Source organism: Piliocolobus tephrosceles, chromosome 11, assembly GCF_002776525.5.
Source record: "Piliocolobus tephrosceles isolate RC106 chromosome 11, ASM277652v3, whole genome shotgun sequence".
Lineage (NCBI taxonomy): Eukaryota > Metazoa > Chordata > Mammalia > Primates > Cercopithecidae > Piliocolobus > Piliocolobus tephrosceles.
The window spans coordinates 111,297,428-111,319,521 of NC_045444.1; the positions used below are offsets into that span (position 1 = coordinate 111,297,428).

The following is a 22,094-nucleotide window of genomic DNA, read 5'->3' on the forward strand; positions in this document are numbered from 1 at the left end:
TATCTATCTATCTATCTATCTATCTATCTATCTATCTATCTATCTATCTATCTATCTATCTGGTCTTGTTGCCCAGGCTGCAGTGCAATGGCATGATCTCGGCTCACTACAACCTCTGCCTCCCGGGTTCAAGCGATTCCCCTGCCTCGACCTCCTGAGTAGCTGGGATTACAGACGCGCACCACCACTCCTGGCTAATTTTGTTTTTGTAATTTTAGTAGAGATGGGGTTTCACCGTGTTGGCCAGGCTGGTCTTGAACTCCTCACCTCAGGTGATCTGCCCATCTCGGCCTCCCAAAGTACTGGGATTACAAGGGTGAGTCACCGCACCCGGCCCATTCTACTTTTTTGTATGTTGTCTTGATATAGATCTCTTTTGCTTAGTATCTTTATATGCTAAGTTTCAATATGAATCTTAATGCTGGAAACTGCAAGAGAAACAGTCTACATCAATGACTCCTATCATTTTCCAGGGATAAGCGTGATCCATGCCTAGTACTCACATTAAAGGACCATCTTTAAATTCTTACCTTTAGGACATGCTTTACTGTTGTTGAGTCATTTGATTTCAAAAGACCAGTCACATTTTTAGCCAGTTCCTCATGTACAGTCCTCTCCTTGCATGCCCTGGTCTTGAACACGAACTGAAGAAAATCCAAAAAGTGAATAAAGTTAAGTACTTTGAAAAATGAAGCTTCAAAAACTATGTCATGTGAATAACTCATATCTCAAAATTATCTGCTCATGCCAGATTTTGCCATGAAATAAATGCAGGCCCAATGATAAGAGCAGGACACACCTGTTCCTATTTAGGGCTTTGCAGAGGTCGGGCCTTGCTCACCTAAGCTCTCCTTGAAACTCTGTAGAAATCAAGAGAAAGAGCCGGAGAGCCATTTAACACATTCAAGGAAACATGGAGGGCTTTGACCCACCTACTTAGGACACATTCCCCTTCTCCTTCCTCCATTGGTAACAGGTGGCATGGTAGCAATTCTTCATCCTGAAAGGGTAGAGCACCCACTCAAATAGCCAAGTGGGGAAGCTGGTGCCTTCCAGAGGCCAGTAGGTGAGCTCCCCACAAGCCCAGGGTCTATCATCCCATGCTTAGACACATCTATCAAGGCGTTCATGAACATTGGCCATCAGTAAGATAACAAATGCTGCATACTTATTTTTTTTCCTCAGAAGATTGGTTTTGGCATGCACCACTGAGTGCATGTAATGGCTAGTTTTCAGTATTTCTTCATCTCTTAAGAATATCAGTATCAATTTATGCACATACATAAAGTTCAAATATAAAATGCTTATTACTGAATTGTAGTATTTCACTTATGAGTTGGGTTTGCCTCATGGAAGGACATTTCTTCATAATTTTCACAATTCAGATTTCACTATAATTGAGAGTGAAGGCAGGAAAGAGAATGAATGACTTAACACAGAGGCACATTAGCTTTTGGATCTGTAACTGTTTCTTTAAACTTTGTAGCACATTGGCAACCTAACTTGTCTTGGTGGGATTTGACTTCTCCAAGCTCATCTCAAAGCAGAAAGATGAAGTTAATGGATGCATGAAACTAGATAAAATCAAGAGTAATACAATTTTTCCCTCTCATGGATTATACCTCAGATGAGAGTAATGTCATCAAAGAGCTCATGCCATGCACAGTTATTTAGCCTGAAGGGCATTTAAACTGGCACTGAAATGTTATTTTAAAATTTTGACTATAACCCGTCAGTGCTACAAATCACTGTTAACCATGGCATTTAATTAGACTGGCTTTAGCCACGCATCTTTGAAAAAGACATGGCGTATGTGTGCATTTTGAATATTGTAGATGAAGTGAGTTAGCAGCATTTAGCACCACTGAACTTGAAATGGTGTTTAGATAACTTCTGAATAAATACAAATTGCATTGAATGTCACATCTTTCGAGGACATTCAAGCATGCACTGAGTCCAATCACAGAATGATAGAGCTGAATGTTCCTTTGGTCATTTCATCTTACATCACAGAGGAGAAAACTGAGGTTCAGAGAGGCTGACTGCTCCAGTCTAGAGTTGACTAGAATCTAGTCTCTTACTTGCCAGCTTAGTGTTCTTTCCAGAGTAAAATGCGAGTTGATTATATTTATTAGGAGGTATTTGTTTTACATATGTTAAAATTTATTATAAAATTGTTATCAGCCTAAAATTCCACATAGGTGTATTTTTGGATTTAAATCACTTAAAGCAAGCTCAGTAGATAATCTCCTGTATTATAAAGTGAGATGGTCCTGTTGGGTATTTCAGATATCCTGGTTAAAAATAAGGGCCACACCCGGGTGCATTTCTAATGCATCTCTCCAGGAGCATCATCGGTAGAGAGTCTGAGATTTGAGGTACTCACAAAGAGCTAGCCTTGGTAGTCACAAAAATAGTCACAACACAGGAGAATTCTTAAAGTAATTTTCAATGATTTCACTGACATGAGGAAAATAATATGTGTTGAAATGGAGATGCCTGTGTATAAGATGGATCAAGAACTTTTTTTCTCTTTCTCTCTCAGTCCCTTTAAGGATTGAAATGAAACATTGGGGTAAGCATTGAGAGGGTGAAACCTCTTGAGGTGATTCTGTTGAATGGTAAATTCATCAATACTCTATAAAACTAAGCTATGACCCTACCTTAGAGAACAAACTAAAAAGGCATGTGTAGGTGGAACTGGCTTTTTGCAACTGAGATGTGGATCTTACTGGGTAAAATTATACCATAGAGAAATTATTGTGAAATAAGTATTTTCGGCATGTAGCCTATGTTTAAAAAGGGCACACACTCATGCTTTGGTATTTGGGAAGACAACCAACATTTCTGACAGATAGAAAACATATGGATATAAAAATTGTTAACGAAAAAAATTTCCTTCCAGATGGTATCTTAGAGGGGTTCTCTCCAGAATGCAATTTCTGGTTACTTCCTTTTATGGGAGTGAGGATTTTTTTTTTTTTTTTGAGATGGAGTCTCGCTCTGTTGCCCGGGCTGGAGCGCAGTGGTGCGATCTCGGCTCACTGCAAGCTCTGCCTCCTGGGTTCACGCCATTCTCCTGCCTCAGCCTCCCGAGTAACTGGGACTATAGGCACCCACGACCATGCCTAGCTAATTTTTTTGTATTTTTAGTAGAGATGGGGTTTCACTGTGTTAGCCAGGATGGTTTCAATCTCCTGACCTCGTGTTCTGCCCACCTCGGCCTCCCAATATGCTGGGATTACAGGTGTGAGCCACCACACCCAGTCAAATTTTTTAAAAAACAAGTTTCTAGACATTTTGAATATGTGAGTATCTGTCTGTGCATACATATTAAGAGAATATAGTTTTTTGATGAAAAAGCTATGTCTCAAAAAGATTTAATCTATGCCTAGGAAAAAAAATTAGAGATTTAGGTCCTCTATGTATTATAAAGTAATTTAAGATACTCTTCTGTATTTCTGGATGGATTCTTTCTTTTCATTAAAGAGGATGACATTTAGGTGGGAACTACGAAAATGCAAACATCATCACAAGTTCACTGGCATTAATCCACAGGCCAACTGGAAATGAGAATAGAAGCATCTCTGAGTGAACACTTGACATAGGACACTGGAAGAAGCAGTGCACACTGATGGAATGGGCAAGTGGTTCATGCCAGAAGATAAAGGACTTAACATACCAGAAGCAGGTACAAATATACAGTAACTGGGAAAATGAAATAATGCCTGAGAAAACAATAGAAAGAGCTAAGAAAGCATTACAGAGGAAACACAGAGCATTCAACAAACCAATAGGAAAGTCTTCCTTAAATTAACACAGGAATCTCATTTACTTGTAATGTTGACTTCAAAAGCACGGCACTTGAGTCTTCTCTATCTTTTTCTTTCCTCTCTCTCCCCATTTAATTATTTATTTGCACAGGTACACATCACTTATACATTTAAAAATTCACCTCGCCCATTAATGCAAAGAGATGGAATTCTAAGTAGCTAAGGGGAATTCCTGATATTACTGTGATGGGCGCCACTCAGTTAAAGGGAGAAAACTTCCCACTTACTGCAGACAGGAAATGAGACAAGCCACACGGCACAAGGGATATGAGCAATCTCCAAGAGGCATTTCATACCTTAATATATGACTGGACAGAAGGATCCAGCTGTTCGTCATGGCACTTGGCCACAATGTCGGTCAGAACCCTGGAAAAGCAAAGCTGATCAGTGGCCTTTCTGGAGAGGGCAGGAAAATCCCGCTTTAGTTTGTCATTACAGTGCTTCATAAATTGGGTATTTAATAGTTACTGGGTGAATGAATGAACCAATCTCTGACCCCTTCCTTGCCCTTCTCACCCCCATATCCAATACTGGGCATTTAATATCTATAGCATCGATGACCATTTCCATCAATGAGCCATTTCCAACTTTGAAACTTTGAAACACAAAGATATAAGTACTGTTGTAATATCACAATGGAGACTTTTTGTCCAAGTTGAATGTGCTAATTATGGTCTGTGCATTTTTGACATTATCTTTTTGCAAAAGGGATTACTTTTAGTGCCTAATTAAAATTTTAGACTTTTAACTTCAAATTAATAATCATATTTCATTTGAAAAGGGCTTGCCTTCCATCCTATGGGCAGTATATATGCTTTTGGAAGAAGTAATTAGGTTAAGATGCAGTTGGTTTGTTTTGCTTTGTTTTTCCCGTAGATGGGTTGGGGTTTCCAGTAGCAATGATGGTACAGGTGGATCTTTTTTCACATTAACACTACTATAGCTCCATGGCTTTTTTTCTTTTTTTTGGCTTTTTTTTTTCTTTTTTCACATTAACACTGTAACTCCACGGCTATGGTGCTCAGGAGTATCTCAGAAGTTTCAACAGATCTATCTGCTGCAATATTTAGGAGTCTTGCCAACACAGACACACATTCACATGCTGAAAAGAGCATGAGTTGAAGACACAGTTGGGGACTTTTAATGTGGGTCTAGAACTGGATGGTTGTGGAGCCATTAGAGATATTTAAATTGTCCAGAATTTCAGGCTCTGCTTTAAAAACTAGGCTAAAAACCTCATTCAGAAAGAGGTCAGTAACAGGCCTGTGAGTTAGAAAGATACTGGAAATATTTCAATGCCAAAAGTAACATTTTTTTCCCCAGAATGCTATGACTAAGTTTTTTCTAAAAATGAACAGCACAAATATAAATTTAATAATTAATTCAAAACACTATCTCTATAAAGAAGAAACTGTGATTTGTGAAGGCATTGGCCAGATTAGAGATGTTGGAAGAATTCAGTATAGCCAAATTTAAAGTGAGAACAGTTTAAAAATTTAATATTTTTAAAAAAGGTTCTTGTGGGAATGCAAAATGACACAGCCATTCTGGAGAACAGGCACTTTCTTACATATCAAACATGCAACCACCTTGTCTCCCAGCAATTACACTCTGGGCATTTACTTCAGAGAAACGAAGACTTATGTTTACACAAAACCTGTACGTGAATGTTCATAGCACTTTTATTCATAACAGCCCTAAACTGGAGACACTCCAGATGTCCTTCAGCAGGTGAATAATTAAACATACGTGGTGCATCCACATCATGGAATACTACTCTACAATGAAAAGGAGTGAACTACTGATAGATGCAATGATCTGGATGAATTTCCGGAGAATTATGTTTCGTGAAAAAGCCAATTTCAAAAATTTATACCATATGATTCTACACCAGTATGGAAGATGTTGCCAGTGGGGAAAACTAGGTAAACGGCACATGGGAAACTGAATTATGTTTTAGAATTGCATATGAATCTCAAAATAAAAAGTTTAATTTAAAAATCAAAGAGGTCTAACACTTTACTACTAATAATAAGGTATTAGAAGGTAAGGAGTCAAGAGTGGAAAATGCTTAAATCAGAGATGTGTTCAAATGAAATGTAAACACACAACAGTAGATGACTGTTTAGTTATAATTAAGAGTTTGTGTAACTACAGATTATAAAGTCTCTTCTCTTAAGGTTGTGTTATGGATACCTGGTGACAGTTGTAGTTATTTCATCTTCCTCATTCTGTACCAGAACTTTGAAGAGCTGATTCAAAATTATAGGCAGAAAACTCATGATTGCATGAATCTTTTCCACATTCAATAAGTTCTGTAGTAAATTGGCAGAATAAAAAGGATATCAATTAAATTTGAAGCATGTTGTAGATTCAAGACCTGAAACTATAAAGCTGTGAGAAGAAAACATAAGGAGAAAAACTTCATGACATTAGACTGGGCAATGATTTTTTAGATATGACCCTCAAAGCTCAGGCAGCAAAGTGAAAACAGACAAATGGCACTATATCAAACTAAAAGGTTTCAGCACAGCCAAGGAAACACTCGGTGGAGTAAAGACACAACTTTACTCCATTGAATTCAGGAAAACATTTGCAAACCATACATCTTAGAAAGGGTTAACATTCAAAATATAGAAGGAACTCAAACAACTCAATAGTAAGAAAACAAATAACCCAATGAAAAAGTGGGCAAGGGACCCAAATAGAGATTTCTCAAAAGAAGACGTACAAATGGCCAACAGATATATAAAAAATGTTGAACATCATTAATCACTGGAGAAATGCAAATTAAAACCACAGTGTGATATCACCTCATATCTGTTAAAATGGCTGTTATCAAAAAAGGTGAAAGATAATAATTATTGGCGAGGATGTGGAGGAGAAGGAACACTTTTGCACACTGCTGGTAGGAATGTAAATCAGAAGAGCCACTATGGAAAACAATATGAAGTTTCCTCAAAAAATTAAAAATAGCACTGCCATATAATCTAGCAATCCCACTACTGGATGTATATCCAAAGGAAATGAGATCAGTATGCTGAAGATGTCTAGGTTCCCATCTTTATTGCAGCACGATTCACAGCAGCCAAGATATAGAATCAATTCAAGTGTCCATCAACAGATGAAATGGGTAAAGAAAACATGGTACATAAACATAATGGAATACTATAGAGCCTTAAAAAGGAAGGAAACTTGGTCATTTGCAACAACATGAAGGAACTTGGAGTGTATTATGCTAAGTGAAATGAGCCAGGCACAGAAAGACAAATACCACACGATCTCATTTATACGTGGGATCTAAAAAAGTTGAATTCATGGAAGTAGAGAGTGGAATGGTGGTTACCAGGGTCTAGGGAGAGGAGTGCTGGGGAGATGTTGATCAAAGGATACAAAATTTCAGTTAGATATATAGGAGGAATATTGCACAACATGGTGACTATAGTTAATAAAAATGGGCTATACTCTTGAAAATCTCTAAAAGAGTGGATATTAAGTGTTATAACCATAAAAATTATAAGAATGTGATATAATAAATACAGTAATTAATTCAATGAAGCTGTTACATAATGTATACATATTTCCAAACATCATACTGTATACAATAAAGGTATATAATTTTTCTTTGTTAATTAAAAAATGAATACATTAGAAAAAATAAAGTATGTTCTGGCATTCTTCTCAGAACTTGAATATGAGCACTGTAGCCCACCTTTATCTGGCTTTATTCTTTATTGCAATTAGTATGGAATATAGGCATGATGGTAATGTTGCAAGGACTCTTGATTTAATAACTAATTTAAAATAAATTGATTCTGATTTTCAATTATTTTTATTTTGGAAAAAACTGATTTTTGCCTGTCTTTTAAGTCAAGAAACAGAAACGATTTAGAAATTATGAAATAAAATCATTTATTCTCTGAATTGATAAGGTATTAAAAAATTTTGAGTAATAATCATCTCCCAGTTTGCCAATCAGTGGAAAATGTAAATGTCTCCTTTGCATATTTTTACCCTGGAGATCACTGAAACTGCTTGCATGTCATGTTACCTTACAAGAGCGGACGAAATTTGAGGTAGGTGACTGAGACATATCTTTCTCTCTTTTTTGGCACTCTTGGAAAAATGCATTCACATGTGGATCCTACAACAGCAAAAAAAAAAAAAAAAAAAAGTTTATTTCTGATGACACGTAAACTGTGTTACAAACACAAACCACTGTGATGTGAGGTAAGCACTTCTGTAGGATTGATGCCTTGAAATGCAAATACTTTATTAAGGAGTTGGAGGAACAAAGCTTTGATATGGACATTGCTGGCCTAGTAAAGGCTCTGCATAAACTACAAAGCCCACTCTTCTATTTCATTCTAAGAGGTTTTGTTGTCCTGTTCAACCACATGACAATGGCTGGAGAATTACTTCCCTTGGTTGTGCTTTTTGTGTTTAGAAAAATTTTCCTCATTTATCTTCCCACTCCCGCTTCTTCCATAGACTTCTACCAATTTCTTCCATACCATGCTTGACACACATGACAATGCGTACTCTTGAATATCCATGGGGCATATTTTCAGGCTTAGAATGCCTGAATTAGCCCCAGATTAGAAGTCCACAACTCATATCTTAGGATAAAACTGACTATATAACACTTGGACTTTATTTCCTGAAGAAGGTGGTACCTGAAAAATTCTCTCAAATTCTGCCCTGAGGGTGGGAGCTACACAGTCAGGCAGTGAGATAAAGACCTTGTGTGAGGACACACTCTGAATGTTTCTCCGGCTTTCTATGATTCCAGAAAGGCATCTGTAGCTTGAGTTTCCCTCATTTCCCTCAGGTCACTATGTGTGTGCGTGTGCGCACGCGCTATTTTCTGTTTTCGAAATGTAGCTCTTTTTTGACTAGAGACAACTGTTTTCCTTTTAAGTATCACTTCATTGATTCGTCTGTTTGCTCATTATTTATGGAAAGCTGACTGCATGCCAGGCTCTTAGCAGGCACCGAGGGAGGACAGAGCAGAGGGCAAGGAAGGCCCAACCCCTTCCTCTGTGTACCTTCCATTAAGGCGGGGAGGCCAGCACGACACCACTACTTCCACACACACCTATGTAATCCCATTTGATGAGTGCTTCAAACACAAAGCAGGTGCCATCTGGATGAGTGACAAGATGGCCCAGCTTTGTCTGTTGGGTCACGGAACAGGGAAGGCTTCTTAGAGAAAGTGACAATTGAGCTAAGATCTGAAGGATGGGTAGGAACCAACCAGAGCAAGGGGAAGGGGAGTGTCCACCCCCTGCAATATGGTTCGTAATAGCTGGCGGGGCGGTGGGGGGTGGCAGGAAAGGGGAGTACAATTGCTCCCCATATCACGTAGGGTGTCCGCCCCCCATGATATGGTTCATAATAGTCAGGGAGGGTGAGTGGGAGAGCTTCCCTTCCCCACTGAAGAGGGGCTGGATGTCAAAGGGATCACTGGGTCTTCCGGGAACTAGGTGGATGTTGTTTGGCTGCAGGGCCTTGGGTGTTTGAAAACCTAAGGTAAATGCTGCCAGCATGTGGATGATGAAAGTCAAGGCAGAGAGAGGGTGTGTTGTGGTGAGTTAGAGACCAGCTATTTGGAGAAAGCAGCTGGAAGCATGAGACAGAGAAACTGAGGAGCTGCAGAGATATATGAAAATATAGGGTTTGGTGGAGATTGAGCATTTTGTGGAACTTGACCAGGGTTGATGGCATCAGAGAAAAGATGGGTTTATATAGTTGTGGGTTCAGGGCTAGGGATAAGAAGTCAATGGGACTTGAAGCCTCAGAGGTTGCCGAGAGAAATTTTGGTCCAACGTATATATGATGCCTCGATTATTTCATTTTTCTTATGGATCAAGTGTGGCTTGTAGATAAAGCAGCATGAAGCAAAAAATGAAAAGCAGATACACATTAAACCTAAGAAAGGAGAAATACATATTTTATGTACTTGTAATAATGTATAGTTTATATCTGTTGCCGGAAAACTCACATTGTGGTAAAATAAGCTGCTTTGCCACGGAAGGAATGAGTTTGTGGTCATTTAATAATGGTAATAATTATACATGTATTGACTTTTGCAGTTCATGATATATTTCTCATTTTGATCACATTTTGAAATATTTCTCCTTTGGATCACATTTGCTACAACCTTAGGTAGCAGAGACTCTGTTGATAACCATTTCTTGTTGAGGAAATAAGGATATCGGAAGTAAAGTGACTTGCCCAGGGTCATGGAGCCAGAAATTAGGTGGGGTGGTTCTCAAATGCAGTTCTGCCAACCTCATGGCCTTCCCATGAGGTGAGCCCTGGGAAGGCATTGGGGATCTGAAGTGTGTGTGTGTTTGTTTGTTTGTTTGTTTATTTATTTATTTGTTATTTTTGAGATGGAGTCTTGCTCTTGTTGCCCAGGCTGGAGTGCGATGGCACGATCTCAGCTCAATGCAACCTCCGCCTCCCGAGTTCAAGCGATTCTCCTGCCTCAGCCTCCGGAGTAGCTGGCATGCATCACCATGCCCGACTAATTTTGTATTTTTAGTAGAGGCAGGGTTTCTCCATGTTGGTCAGGCTGGTCTTGAACTCCTGAACTCAGGTAATCTGCCCGCCTCGGCCTCCCAAAGTGCTAGGATTACAGGCATGAGCCACCGCGCCTGGCCTTTATTTTTAACATTTAACACTTTTAATACATGAGTGTTGTCAGTGGAAGCAAACCATATTCCAAGGGCAGTGTGATCCTATTAAATACACTTCTGGTATTTTGGTCTGAAGTTCTATGGTATGTGGGCTTAAGGGATTAGGACATTCTATCTTGAGGGAGGCATCAGATTATGCCCTTAACATTCTTCCTTTGTAGTATTCAAACACCTGGCTTTCTGACACTCCATGAAATGATTAGTCTCATCCTGGAAATAGAGGACTTACCTCATGATGCTGTGAGTTAGAGAAAATGCTACTGTTTCAGGTCAATATACTCACCTGAGTATTTACTGTTGATAAAACAAATGTCGATACTTTGAAAAGTGGTTTGCCACCATCAACCCATTTGATGTCACTCCCACCATGCTGCAAAATAAAGTTTGTTTACGGTCACTGTGACAATTTGAGAGAAAGAAAATAAATAGATTGTTTAGTTTATGTTAATGTGCTGTTCTGATCCATTAATCTTATGTCACCATAGAGGATAAAATAAAAGATGCAAATACACTTAGCACTATTGGTAGATGAGACCAATATAATATGGGGATCATTTTTAACAGATCATTTCCAGTGGCCATAAGCTAAACAAGAGATGTGGCATAGGTACACTTGATTCATAGCTACAAGGGACGTATACACTATGATCTTAATTTAAATAGCAGAGAAAGAAGATAATCTTATGCCATTAAGCTGGTGTGCTTTTTTAAAATCTTAAATTATACATTATTCAGTACCTTTCCGCTTGCAGAATCTTGAAAGCTTAAATAATTAGGAGGCAGACTTGTTGCTATTGGGATGTTGTACTCTTGAGAAGCTATCTGATCGTGTTTCATCAGAGGAAGCCAAGCATATCCAACTGTGCAAAAGAATAACAAAAATTCTGAGTACAAACCTCCACGGTAAGAAGTCACAATAACGCTATTTATTATTTACGAATATTCAACTTCATGAAAAATAATTGCATAAATCAGAGCTTTGAAGATACTCTCCAAACCAATTCAAACAGAAGACATGTGACTCTGCCTTAGATTTCTTCCTGGCAGTACCTGATGTTTCCAGAGCCTCCTTCTTTTTGGCATTAGCTTTTGCATTGATGTCACAGGTGACGTGATAAAAAGAAAACAAAATATGGTGTTTTTCATGGAGTTGTGTTGGTAGCTCAATTTTCACCTGCAAGGAAAGAAACCATAGTTGGATTGAGATTAAAATCATTTGCCCAATATCAGAGCAAGACAAAGCATAGCTTGTTAAAAATTATTGGCCGGGCATGGTAGCTCAAGCCTGTAATCCCAGCACTTTGGGAGGCTGAGATGGGCGGATCATGAGGTCAGAAGATCAAGACTATCCTGGCTAACACAGTGAAACCCCGTCTCTACTAAAAAATACAAAAAACTAGCCGGGCAAGGTGGCAGGTGCCTGTAGTCCCAGCTACTCGGGAGGCTGAGGCAGGAGAATGGCATAAACCCAGGAGGCGGAGCTTGCAGTGAGCTGAGATCGCGCCACTGCACTCCAGCCTGGGTGACAGAGCGAGACTCCGTCTCAAAAACAAAAAAATATATATATATATTTTTTAAAAAAATTCTATTTAATTTAATTTTATTTTTTTGAGACTGTCTTACTCTGTCACCCAGGCTGGAGTACAGTGGCACAATCTAGGCTCACTGCAACCTCTGCCTCCTGGGTTCAAGCAATTCTCCTGCCTTAGTCTCCCTAGTAGCTGGGATTACAGGCACGTGCTACCATGCCAAGCTAATTTTTGTAATTTTAGTAGAGATGGGGTTTCACTATGTTGGCCAGGCTGGTCTCAAACTCCTGACTTCAAATGATCCACCCTCCTTGTTCTCCCAAAGTGCTGGGATTACAGGCATGAGTGACTACACCATGGGTAAAAATTCTTTAACTGAAATCTAGGTCCATGTTTAACAGTGCTGGATGTAGTGATTTAATGCTCAATAATTATTATTTTTGCTAGCAGTGATTTATTCACATGTTGATATTTTTACTTCTTTATTGTGATGGATGATGATAATTTAGAATACCTAGTGTTTCTCATTAGATAATTTACGCTACTAGGGTATGGATTAAATACATGCACATACATATGCATAAACACACACACAGATGTAACTGCAGAATATAGATAAGACACACATCGAGTTACTGTCATTAAGGGACATCAATAAACAGTAACTCCGTGCCTCCCAAAGTGTGCTTGGGGACCAGTTGCATAAGCATCACTTGGAAGTTCATTAGAAATACAGAAGTTTTTTTTCATTTTGGAGACAGGGTCTCGCATTTGTTGCCCAGACTAGAGTGCAGTGGTACGAACACAGCTCACTGCAGCTTTGACTTCTGGCTTTTTTTTTTTTTTTTTTTTTTTTTTTGAGATGGAGTCTTGCTCTGTCACCAGGCTAGAGTGCAGAGGCATGATCTCAGCTCACTGCAACCTCTGCCTCCTGGGTTCAAGAGATTCTCCTGCCTCAGCCTCGTGAATAGCTGGGACTACAGGCGCACGCCACCACACCCAGCTAATTTTTGTATTTTTGGTAGAGATGGGGCTTCACCATATTGGCCAGGATGGTCTCAATCTCTTGACCTTGTGATCCACCCGCCTCGGGCTCCCAAAGTGCTGGGATTGATTACAAGCGTGAGCCACTGCAGCTGGCCATGACCTCTGGCTAACTTTTTGATTTTTGTTGTTGTTCTTGTTGTAGAGACAGATGTCTTACTTTATTGCCCAGGCTGGAGTCTCAGACACTGACCTAGACACACTCAATTGGAATCTGCCCTTTCGTAGGATCCCTAGGCAACTCATGTGCACATTGTTGAGTAATATGGTATAGTAAATGATGCAGCTTCGGCATGGAATTGATCTCTTTTTTAAAACTAACAAACATATCTGTGTTACTGTGACAGCTAATGAGACATTTTGGGAAGTGGCCATGCTGTAGCTATACAAATAATGCTTTCGAATGAAAACAAAATAAAAATGGATCTAGGTAAACAATATACTGAATGAAGGGCATTCTCCCTATTTCTGGAAGGAAATGTTTTCAACTAATTGTCTACATTTTATCGTGCTTTTGAGTTTTCAAAGCTCTGCCACGTAGGTCATCATTTCATTTTCCCCAGTAGCCTTGTGAAGTAGCATGGCGCAGTGTTAGGAACCAGGGCTGCACATGTTAGGGGGCTCTGAGTTACTGCAAAGGTGGTGTGGTCAGTAAGAGGATCTTCCAGGACAAGAACCCACATCTTGGGATGATCATTTTGCATTGGAACTCCGGTAAGCTGCAGGCAGCTCAATCTCAGCAACTGAGTAGTTCCCAGAATTATACATATTCTCATGTGAAAAAGCTCATGGCTTTCATGAGGCTTCCAGGAAACACATGAGAATAGAAAGATTAAAACAGTTAAGAACAGTAAGAATATTAATTTTTTTAAAAAATCATGTATCTACAGAAAAAGCATCTTCCAGATGGGCTTTGTCAACCGATTGACCCTTTGGTCAACTGATAACAGTAAATATTCTGTAATGTGATCATGGTTTTCCCTTAACTGTTTTTCACTTTCTGTCCTGAATTGGTGGGGGAAAAAATTAAGGAGCACTAAATGCACATGGAAGAGTGAAATAATGTTAGGCAGGTGTTTCATTGGTGTTCCTTTAATTAGTTTTTAAATGATTACTGTGCACAGTGTGGGAGGCAGAAAGACATCATCCGCTAGATGTCCTGAATGTTCTAATTCTGCCAATGTGCTACCTTACATGGTAAGCAGGACTTAAGATGTGATTAAGTTAAGGACCATGAGATGGGGAGATTATCCTGGATTTTCCAAATGAGCACAGTGTCATCACAAAGGTCCTTATAAGAGGAAGGCAGAGTCATAAGAGAAGTGAGAACAGAGGCCGAGGTCAGAGTGATGGGATTGTCGGGAAGGCTCAAAACCCAAGAAATGTGGGCAGCCTCTAGAAGCTGGAAAAGGAGAGGAACTGGAATCTTTCCTAGAACCCCCTGAAGGCTCATAGCCCTGCTGCAAGCTCGATTTTAGCCCTGTGAGCCATTTCAGACTTCGGAACAACAAAACAGTAAGATAACAGTTGCATGCTGTTTTAAGCTGCTAAATGCTGGTAATGTGTGAAAGCAGCCATAGAAAATGCCTATAAAAGGTGTGATACTGTGAATCTCAGGCGTCCCATCAGCAGGCTGCACTAGTCAGACCTTCTGAAACTTGTTTGTCTAAAGTTGTTTGTAATGTAAGCTAACGTGTATAGTAATTGACCATGAGCCCAACGACTTTCTATGTGTTAGAGGAGAAGGGTGAAGCTTCAGGCTCTGGAGTCACATGGCCTGGTCTGATTTCTCCCACTTATTATGTACCCTGGGTAAAGTTACTTGACTTCTCTGAGCCATAGTTTTCTCATCCATCAAATAGGGAGGTAATAATAGTACCAACTTCTTGGAATTACTGTGGGGATTAAGGGAGATGTTGTGTGCATGGAATTTAGCTTGAGGCTTGGCACACAGCAAGAGTCCTAAAGCCTGCCAGGGCAAGGCTTGTTCCCTGTCATGTTTAGAGATGACAGGGTCCAAGCTCACTTAAGTTCAGGCATGTCATAAGCAATATAATTGGCTAAGGCTCTAGTTCTCTGCTCTCTGCCTTATGACATGAAATGCTGCCATTCATTGGTAAAGTTATTTAACACAATCTCTTCACTAGCCAGTGAAATAAAAGAAAAAAAAATTCACTGAAAAAGAAAAGAAGAAAAGATATATGCCATCACTAAAAGCATATTTTTTTTTAATTTAAATTTTAATTTTTTTAGTTGAGATGGAGTCTTGTTCTGTTGTCAGGCTGGAGTGCAGTGGTGTGATCTCGGCTTACCACAGCCTCCAACTCCCTGGTTCAAGCGGGTCTCCTGCCTCAGCCTCCCTAGTAGCTGGGATTACAGGCATGTGCCACCATACCCAGCTAATTTTTGTATTTTTAGCAGAGACGGGGTTTCACCATGTTGACCAGGATGGTGATCCGCCTGCCTCGGCCTCCCAAAGTGCTGGGATTACAGGCGTGAGCCACTGCACCTGGCCAGCATCCCATTTTTTTAAAAGGTCACTCCTGTCCTGAAATACATGAATTTGCAATGTACTCCTGGAACAACTGTCAATTAATATAGCTTAGAAATCTTGGTAAGTATACACTGGCTAAGGCACATCCTGAGTCTGATGAGGTCTAGAGAGAGTGCTTCTCACTACACAGTTATCTGACCATTCACCCACCTTTCTTAGGAGCTGCTGGGGACAGTGGAGGGCTGGCTCTTACCTCATCTGAGAAATCTGGATTCTGAGAGTGGTGCAGAACTGCTGTGTAGGCAGCTGAGGTGAAGATGGTCCCTCCAGGTTTTCCATAAATACACTGTTTAAAAAGTTATGAGTTGAACAATTATAAGTGTCTGAAATTATCCCTGGGTGAAAAAAAGGCCACAACTCTTCAGTACCAACCCTGGGACAATGGCAAACTTTGTGATAACTTGCCAGGCTAAGCTGGCATCTAATTAACTTTTAACTTCTTTGGCCTACTACCCTGCATTTATTATACAATGAAAGCTGCTGAAGATAATTTGATGGCTTTCATTCATCATATAGATAATACACCAGGGCCAAATACCTGTGAGACAGGGATAATACAGGGTGGCCATAGGAGAACAGATAATTCCAGGCAGAGGTTTCACATGACTAGCAAAAAGGATACTGTTGAAATAGCTCCATAAGTCAGTGGCCAGTAAGACCCTAAAAAAGAAGATGTGGACCAAGGTGGCTAAGACCAACTATACCCAGCATGGTGCTGGATTTGACATAGGTTTCTTCCAGGACCTCATTATATGCCCATTAACATACTAAATCACACTCCCACCAGCACCTGGGCAGTTCTACAAACACCCATATTTGCTATAAATATAGGTGGCACCACAGTTCTGATGAATCTTCACCTTTCTTTAGAAATCTTCATGAACGTAAAAAAACCCATAAAGATAGAAGCCCTAAACCTTCTTGCAGACGAGTGTCTCTCTTGAGTACACCCACACTCTTCTTTCCTGAGTGTGTACTTTTTGCTTTGCAGTAAATCTCTGTACTTTCACTATTTTCTGAGTCATCCTTGAAATCCTTCTTGTGACAGTGTCAAGAGCCTGTTCACCGGCTGGGGTTGGGGGTCCTAAATACACTGTTTAAAAAGTTATGAATTGAACAGTCTGAAATTATGAGTGTCTGAAATTATCCCTGAGTGAAATAAAAGGCCATAACTCTTCAGTTAGCAACCCCAGACAATAGCAATGACTCAGACAATGACCCGAGACAATGGTCAGTGTTTGAGGACCTCCCCTAGCCCATGGGTATCACCTGGACCAATCTGACTCTCGATTTACATGGGATAAGGGCTAACTTGTTTAAGACTGATTCCTGTAGAATGGCTTCCTGAACAGGCCCTGATATGGTTAGGCTTTGTGTCACCACCCAAATCTCATCTTGAATTATAATCCCCACATGCTGAGGGAAAGAAGTGATTGGATCCTGGGGGCAGTTTCCCCCATGCTGTTCTCATGACAGTCAATGAATTCTCAAGAGATCTGATGGTTTTATAAATGGCAGTTTTTCCTGCTCTAACGCAGGCGCTTGCTCTCTCTCTCACCTGCCACCATGTAAGACGTGCCTGTTCCCCTTCCACCATGACTGTAAGTTTTCTGAGGCCTCCCCAGCCATGCAGAACTATGAGTCAATTAAATCTCTTTTCTTTATAAATTACTCAGTCTTGGGTAGTACCTTCACAGCAATGTGAGAAGGGAGTAATATAGGCCCCATGGAACCAGCTCTGGTCTAGAGTTAAGGTCTTGTGCAACCACAAGAATTGGTTGGACCCCAGCCCCTGACACACCAGCTTCTGGATAGGGCTGGTTACCATTTCCACCACAGTAAGTTACTATTCTGTCCAGCCCTGAATCAGGCCAGGGGCTGTGATATGGCACTTCCTTATAACTTATAAGCCCCCTTTGTCCAAAGCTCAAGACCCCTCTTGTGGCATCTGACATTTGGCTTTGCTGTATCTCTGTGTGGTATTTTAGAATGCAGTGAAGCAGGGGACCCACCTGTGATTGTTCTTCTTTTCTACAATTTTCCTTGTAAAAGCACTGCTCTACAGGCCAGATGTCCTTGTCATCTGATCATTGCCTCTGTTTGCTTGACAATTATATTTCACTTGAATTTTTCTCTCCTGATGCTAACACTGTTTTGGAGTTTGGTGCCAGTGGATGCTGACAGTGGCTCAAGAGTTTTTTTTTTTTAAGACTCTCTTTACTGTGCCTGATTAATTCAGTCACTCAAATTGATTATTGTTCTTCTGAATAATGCTACAAATTAGAGGACTCAATTTGTACCAGACAGAGTGCTTTAGGAGACTACCACAGAGAATGGTGGGGGTTAGTTAGAAATTAGTTTTGTCCTCTACTACCTCATTCTTTGATTTGCCGAAGCTGGTAAGATCGGCAGCAGGCCCACTACAAATAATTTCCCCCTCAGTGTTTATGGGTTACTTTATGTTGTTTGAAATCCCTAAAATAAAAACTGCATACTATATATCAAATATGAACTCTAAAAAATGCCATCCAGTTGCAGCTTTGTAGAGTGAAACAGCACAGTGCCTGCAAACCTCACAGTTTTATGGAGCATACTAAATCACGTGATCAAGAACCGGGACTGATTTCCCAGCGCCATTTTTCCAGTTCCTCAGGCACTTGGCCACGTGCACCTTCCATAACTGTGAGCATCCCACGGGCCCCCTGCGTTAGACTTTGGGCCAGTATGCAGCAGTGTTTCTGCGCAGACCACACGAGGGCTGGCTGGGTGTTCTGTTTTAAATCGAGCACGCTGAACCGAGAGGCAGGCTAATCTTTGAAAAAGGCAATGTCTTCCACGGGGGAGTCTTGGCATTTACCTTGGAGATTGTTGATTTTTAAATGGGAGAAGCAGAGAGTCAATATTTGGGAACAAAATGTACAAGAATACTGTGTGTGCCTTAGAGGGCCAGAAGTTCGTGATAAGTAGCTTGTAATGAAAGACCTCGTCATCATCAGATGTTGGATGTATGGTTATTCATTTAAAAAATGTGTCCTTTTTTCCCAAGTCATGAAATGCTAGAAGAGCTATGAGACTGGAATTTCTAACAGATTTAGTTAATGATGACTGTTAAATCAGGTACGTTTCAGATCTAAAACAAATGTATTAAATTACTGTTCTTTCAACCACACTCACATAAAAAGCCCCACAATGGTGGAAAGAATCCCTGCACCTGCCTTCCCCTTTTATGCTGGGTCCCTTTGCTGACTTGGCTCACCTTCAGGGGCTTGGCACTTTCTTCATCTGAATTTTTGAATTCAATGCACACAGTTATATTTCGTGCCTGAAATTATGGAGAGAAAAAATGGAAATTGTAATTTCCTATCAAATAACATTAAAAAATCCAAGTGCCTAAAATAAGTAGCTTCTAATTGAATCTGAAAAATGTAAAATATTCAACATTTTCTTGTGACATTATCCGTAATGTTCTGAAATAACAGAAGGATCTGGAGAGTGTACTTAAAAGGGAAGTAAAAGCTCATGTTGAAAGGGGGCCAGGCATGTTATTTTTAGAGTATCTTAAGAAACTAAAAAAAAGGGTCTAGAACAAAATTATTTAAGACTGATTTGGAAAAGATTATTAATATGCTACAAAACTGCATCCTTAAACACTTCTAAGATAAAACTCATCTCTGCCTCTTACTAAACATTTTCTCCAAAAGGTTTTTCTATGACAAAGTGTTGCCCTATAGTAATTTGTATTTGCACATTCAGAAACTATCGTGTATGGTCTAAATATGGTGAAAAGAAAAGATGATATCTCAGAAACTTGTATCATACCTTGTTGAAGCATTTCTGGCCATCATACTTGAGGTGTTTGGGGTAAATATAAATTTGATTTTTATATACTCTATAAGGCCGACAATACTTTGTTGAGTCGTAAACAAATTCTTCCACCTCCACTGTGGGTTCTGTTTGAGCCATCATGTTGAAAGGCTTGACAGGGATAAAGGACGATGTTACACAATCTTAAAAAATCAGAAAATAAGAGTTTGTCATTTAATATGGTTCTTTTAAAGTGAACAATACTTAACATATTTTAAAATGAACCCACTCAAGATAGAAACTCCTGGCTTGTACACCAATTGATATTAACTTATGGTACCACGAAAAATTTGTAGGAGGTGGGCATGGCAGATTAACAAGCTACATACTTAATATTAAAACTGATGTCTCAGAAAAAGCAGTAAATATTTTAGACAGATTTATAACTATTTTCTTTTTGTATTCAGCTTCCCATAAAAACAAATTTTAACTAATGAACCGCTGAACATAATAACCAGATATCATAAGAAATAATCCACCAATCTTTGCTATAACACTGTAAAAAATACATATTCTGATATATGACTGAACAAAGCTTTGTCCATTAGATATATTACTGATAGTACCAGTTAGATTAATAACAATATCTCTCTACAGAATGGATTTCACAGCACGGGCCTGAAGCCCCTCTCTTCATCAGTAGATACAGTTTATTTATTTTTCTCTTCAGTTTGTATCACCTTTTAAAACCTGCTCTTGGAGGAACAGCTTAAGAAATAATGATTAGGAATTTATAAATCAAAACTTCTGTCATCAAACAGTTTGAAGGCTGAAGTTGTGGTACTGAAAGACCAGGGCCTTCTACCTCCCTTTACCCGACCTGAAATCTGACTGTGTTCAAAAGAGCAAAATGATTAGCTACGAATGCTTGAGAATCAGATTATGGTTTTCTTTTTTCAAAAACCAATTATGATATTTTTATTATGTGTTCAAATTTCTCTAAGATTCTACCATTCTTCCAAAGAGAGTATTATATTGAGTGCCTCATTTGTCATGTTTCATTTCCATAGGTAATAAAAACAATGGTCCCCAAATCAGGTAGAGGAAATGGCTTAGTTTATCCTCTGCTTTTTCACACCAATCAATATAAAAATGATTTCCAGCCATGGCTTAAGTTAGAATGCTCATTACATTTCATATTAAAATGATTTGTAGAAAGTTACAAGGATGGAAAACTTAATACTGCAATGGTAATCCAAATATCCCATGGCAATAGTCCTTTCCCTGTTTAGAGTTCATTATAGGAGGCCTTTATTCATTTTTTTTGCATTGCTGAGAAAGTCACTAAAAGGTAGAATCAGAAATAACAAAACAAACCAATTTTACCACTTAAAAATTAAATTCTGAAACTCTTACAAAGTTAATAAAAGTGCCTTCTAAAATTCAGTTTTTTTACTGATAATACTTTTGACCATATTCTAAAAAAAATTATGTGCTCTGTATAATAACAGAGTCTGACAATATTTGAGTTATAATCATCGCATGGCCACTTGAGTGGTTATACACAGTGTTCAGAGTAACCCTCTGGCAGCACAGTATGGCAGAACTAGCCTCTATTTTGAGTGAGAGGAACTCACTCAATGGGAGAATATTCTCCCGTTATGGATTATTGGTTTGTTAATCTATCCAAATCTGACTTTCCTCCTTTGAAACCCTCCAGGGTTTTGAGGATTAAATGACATAATTTAATACCTTGTTGGGTGCATGGTGCATACAAGGTAAGTGGTAGGTTATCCTGAATATAGTTCTTGCTCTACAAAACTCATCATCTGTCTTAGTGAAGCAAAAAGAAGCTCCACATTTCTGTAGCATCATGAATTCCACATATTTAAACTTTTGGAGGGGGAAAAAAAAACCAAAACCTTGTAACCAACCAACTAGCCAACCAACCAACCAACCAACTAACCAAAAAAACCCACTAACTATTCAATATTCAAAACTCGGCAACCAAATCATGACATCATCATCATACTTGGATGCTCCAAGGGAACGTTGTCAACAGCAATATCCAGGCTTCCAGGAATGGTCTGCATTTTGCTTATTCTGTCGGCCCTGGAAGAGTGCATGAGCAAGGAAACACACACACACACACACACACACACACACACACACACAGAGTATTATTCCAATTTTCAAGAAAAAGTAGTCATCTGTAATTCTGAGCTTTGTTAAGGGTAAACAGCAGACTCCCAAATAATCTTGTGAATGATTTATTTAGCTGGTTTAATTTTGCAAACTAAAATACATATGATACTGCAAATAAAAATACAAATCAGGGAGGGGTCAAGTGACAGATTTTCTGAAAAAGATTTTAAATTTATTTCCTTCTACTTCAGATAACACAAAAATGATCAAAAAAGTATGAGAGTAAATTATGGAATTTTTATTAACAAAAGCTAACAGTATTTACACTGGCTTAAGTAATGCACTCTCATAATGAATTTTAAGAAGTTTTGAGAGCAAGCTTGGTCTTTGCTACAATTACTAAGTGGACGGTCCATATTCTTCCTCTTCACCAACAAACAAGGAGGACGGGGACCCTTCCCTGAGCCCTGTTTCTTCTGCT

General features: G+C 39.2%; 1 protein-coding gene across 4 annotated transcripts in view; it reads right to left on the reverse strand.

Moving 5' to 3' along the window:
* DOCK10 (dedicator of cytokinesis 10) overlaps positions 1–22,094 on the reverse strand; it is a 279,809-nt gene that overhangs the window by 68,095 nt on the left and 189,620 nt on the right. For all 4 annotated transcript variants that reach the window (XM_023222406.1, XM_023222396.2, XM_026454862.1 and 1 more), the window contains exons 16-26: positions 21,501–21,580; positions 19,484–19,671; positions 18,921–18,986; positions 15,858–15,950; positions 11,588–11,711; positions 11,276–11,397; positions 10,821–10,907; positions 7,885–7,977; positions 6,030–6,148; positions 4,130–4,199; positions 531–644 (exon numbers count right to left, since the gene is read on the reverse strand). In XM_023222406.1, the coding sequence (XP_023078174.1) occupies positions 531–644; positions 4,130–4,199; positions 6,030–6,148; positions 7,885–7,977; positions 10,821–10,907; positions 11,276–11,397; positions 11,588–11,711; positions 15,858–15,950; positions 18,921–18,986; positions 19,484–19,671; positions 21,501–21,580 (1,156 nt within the window). The remainder of the gene's footprint in view (positions 1–530; positions 645–4,129; positions 4,200–6,029; positions 6,149–7,884; positions 7,978–10,820; positions 10,908–11,275; positions 11,398–11,587; positions 11,712–15,857; positions 15,951–18,920; positions 18,987–19,483; positions 19,672–21,500; positions 21,581–22,094) is intronic.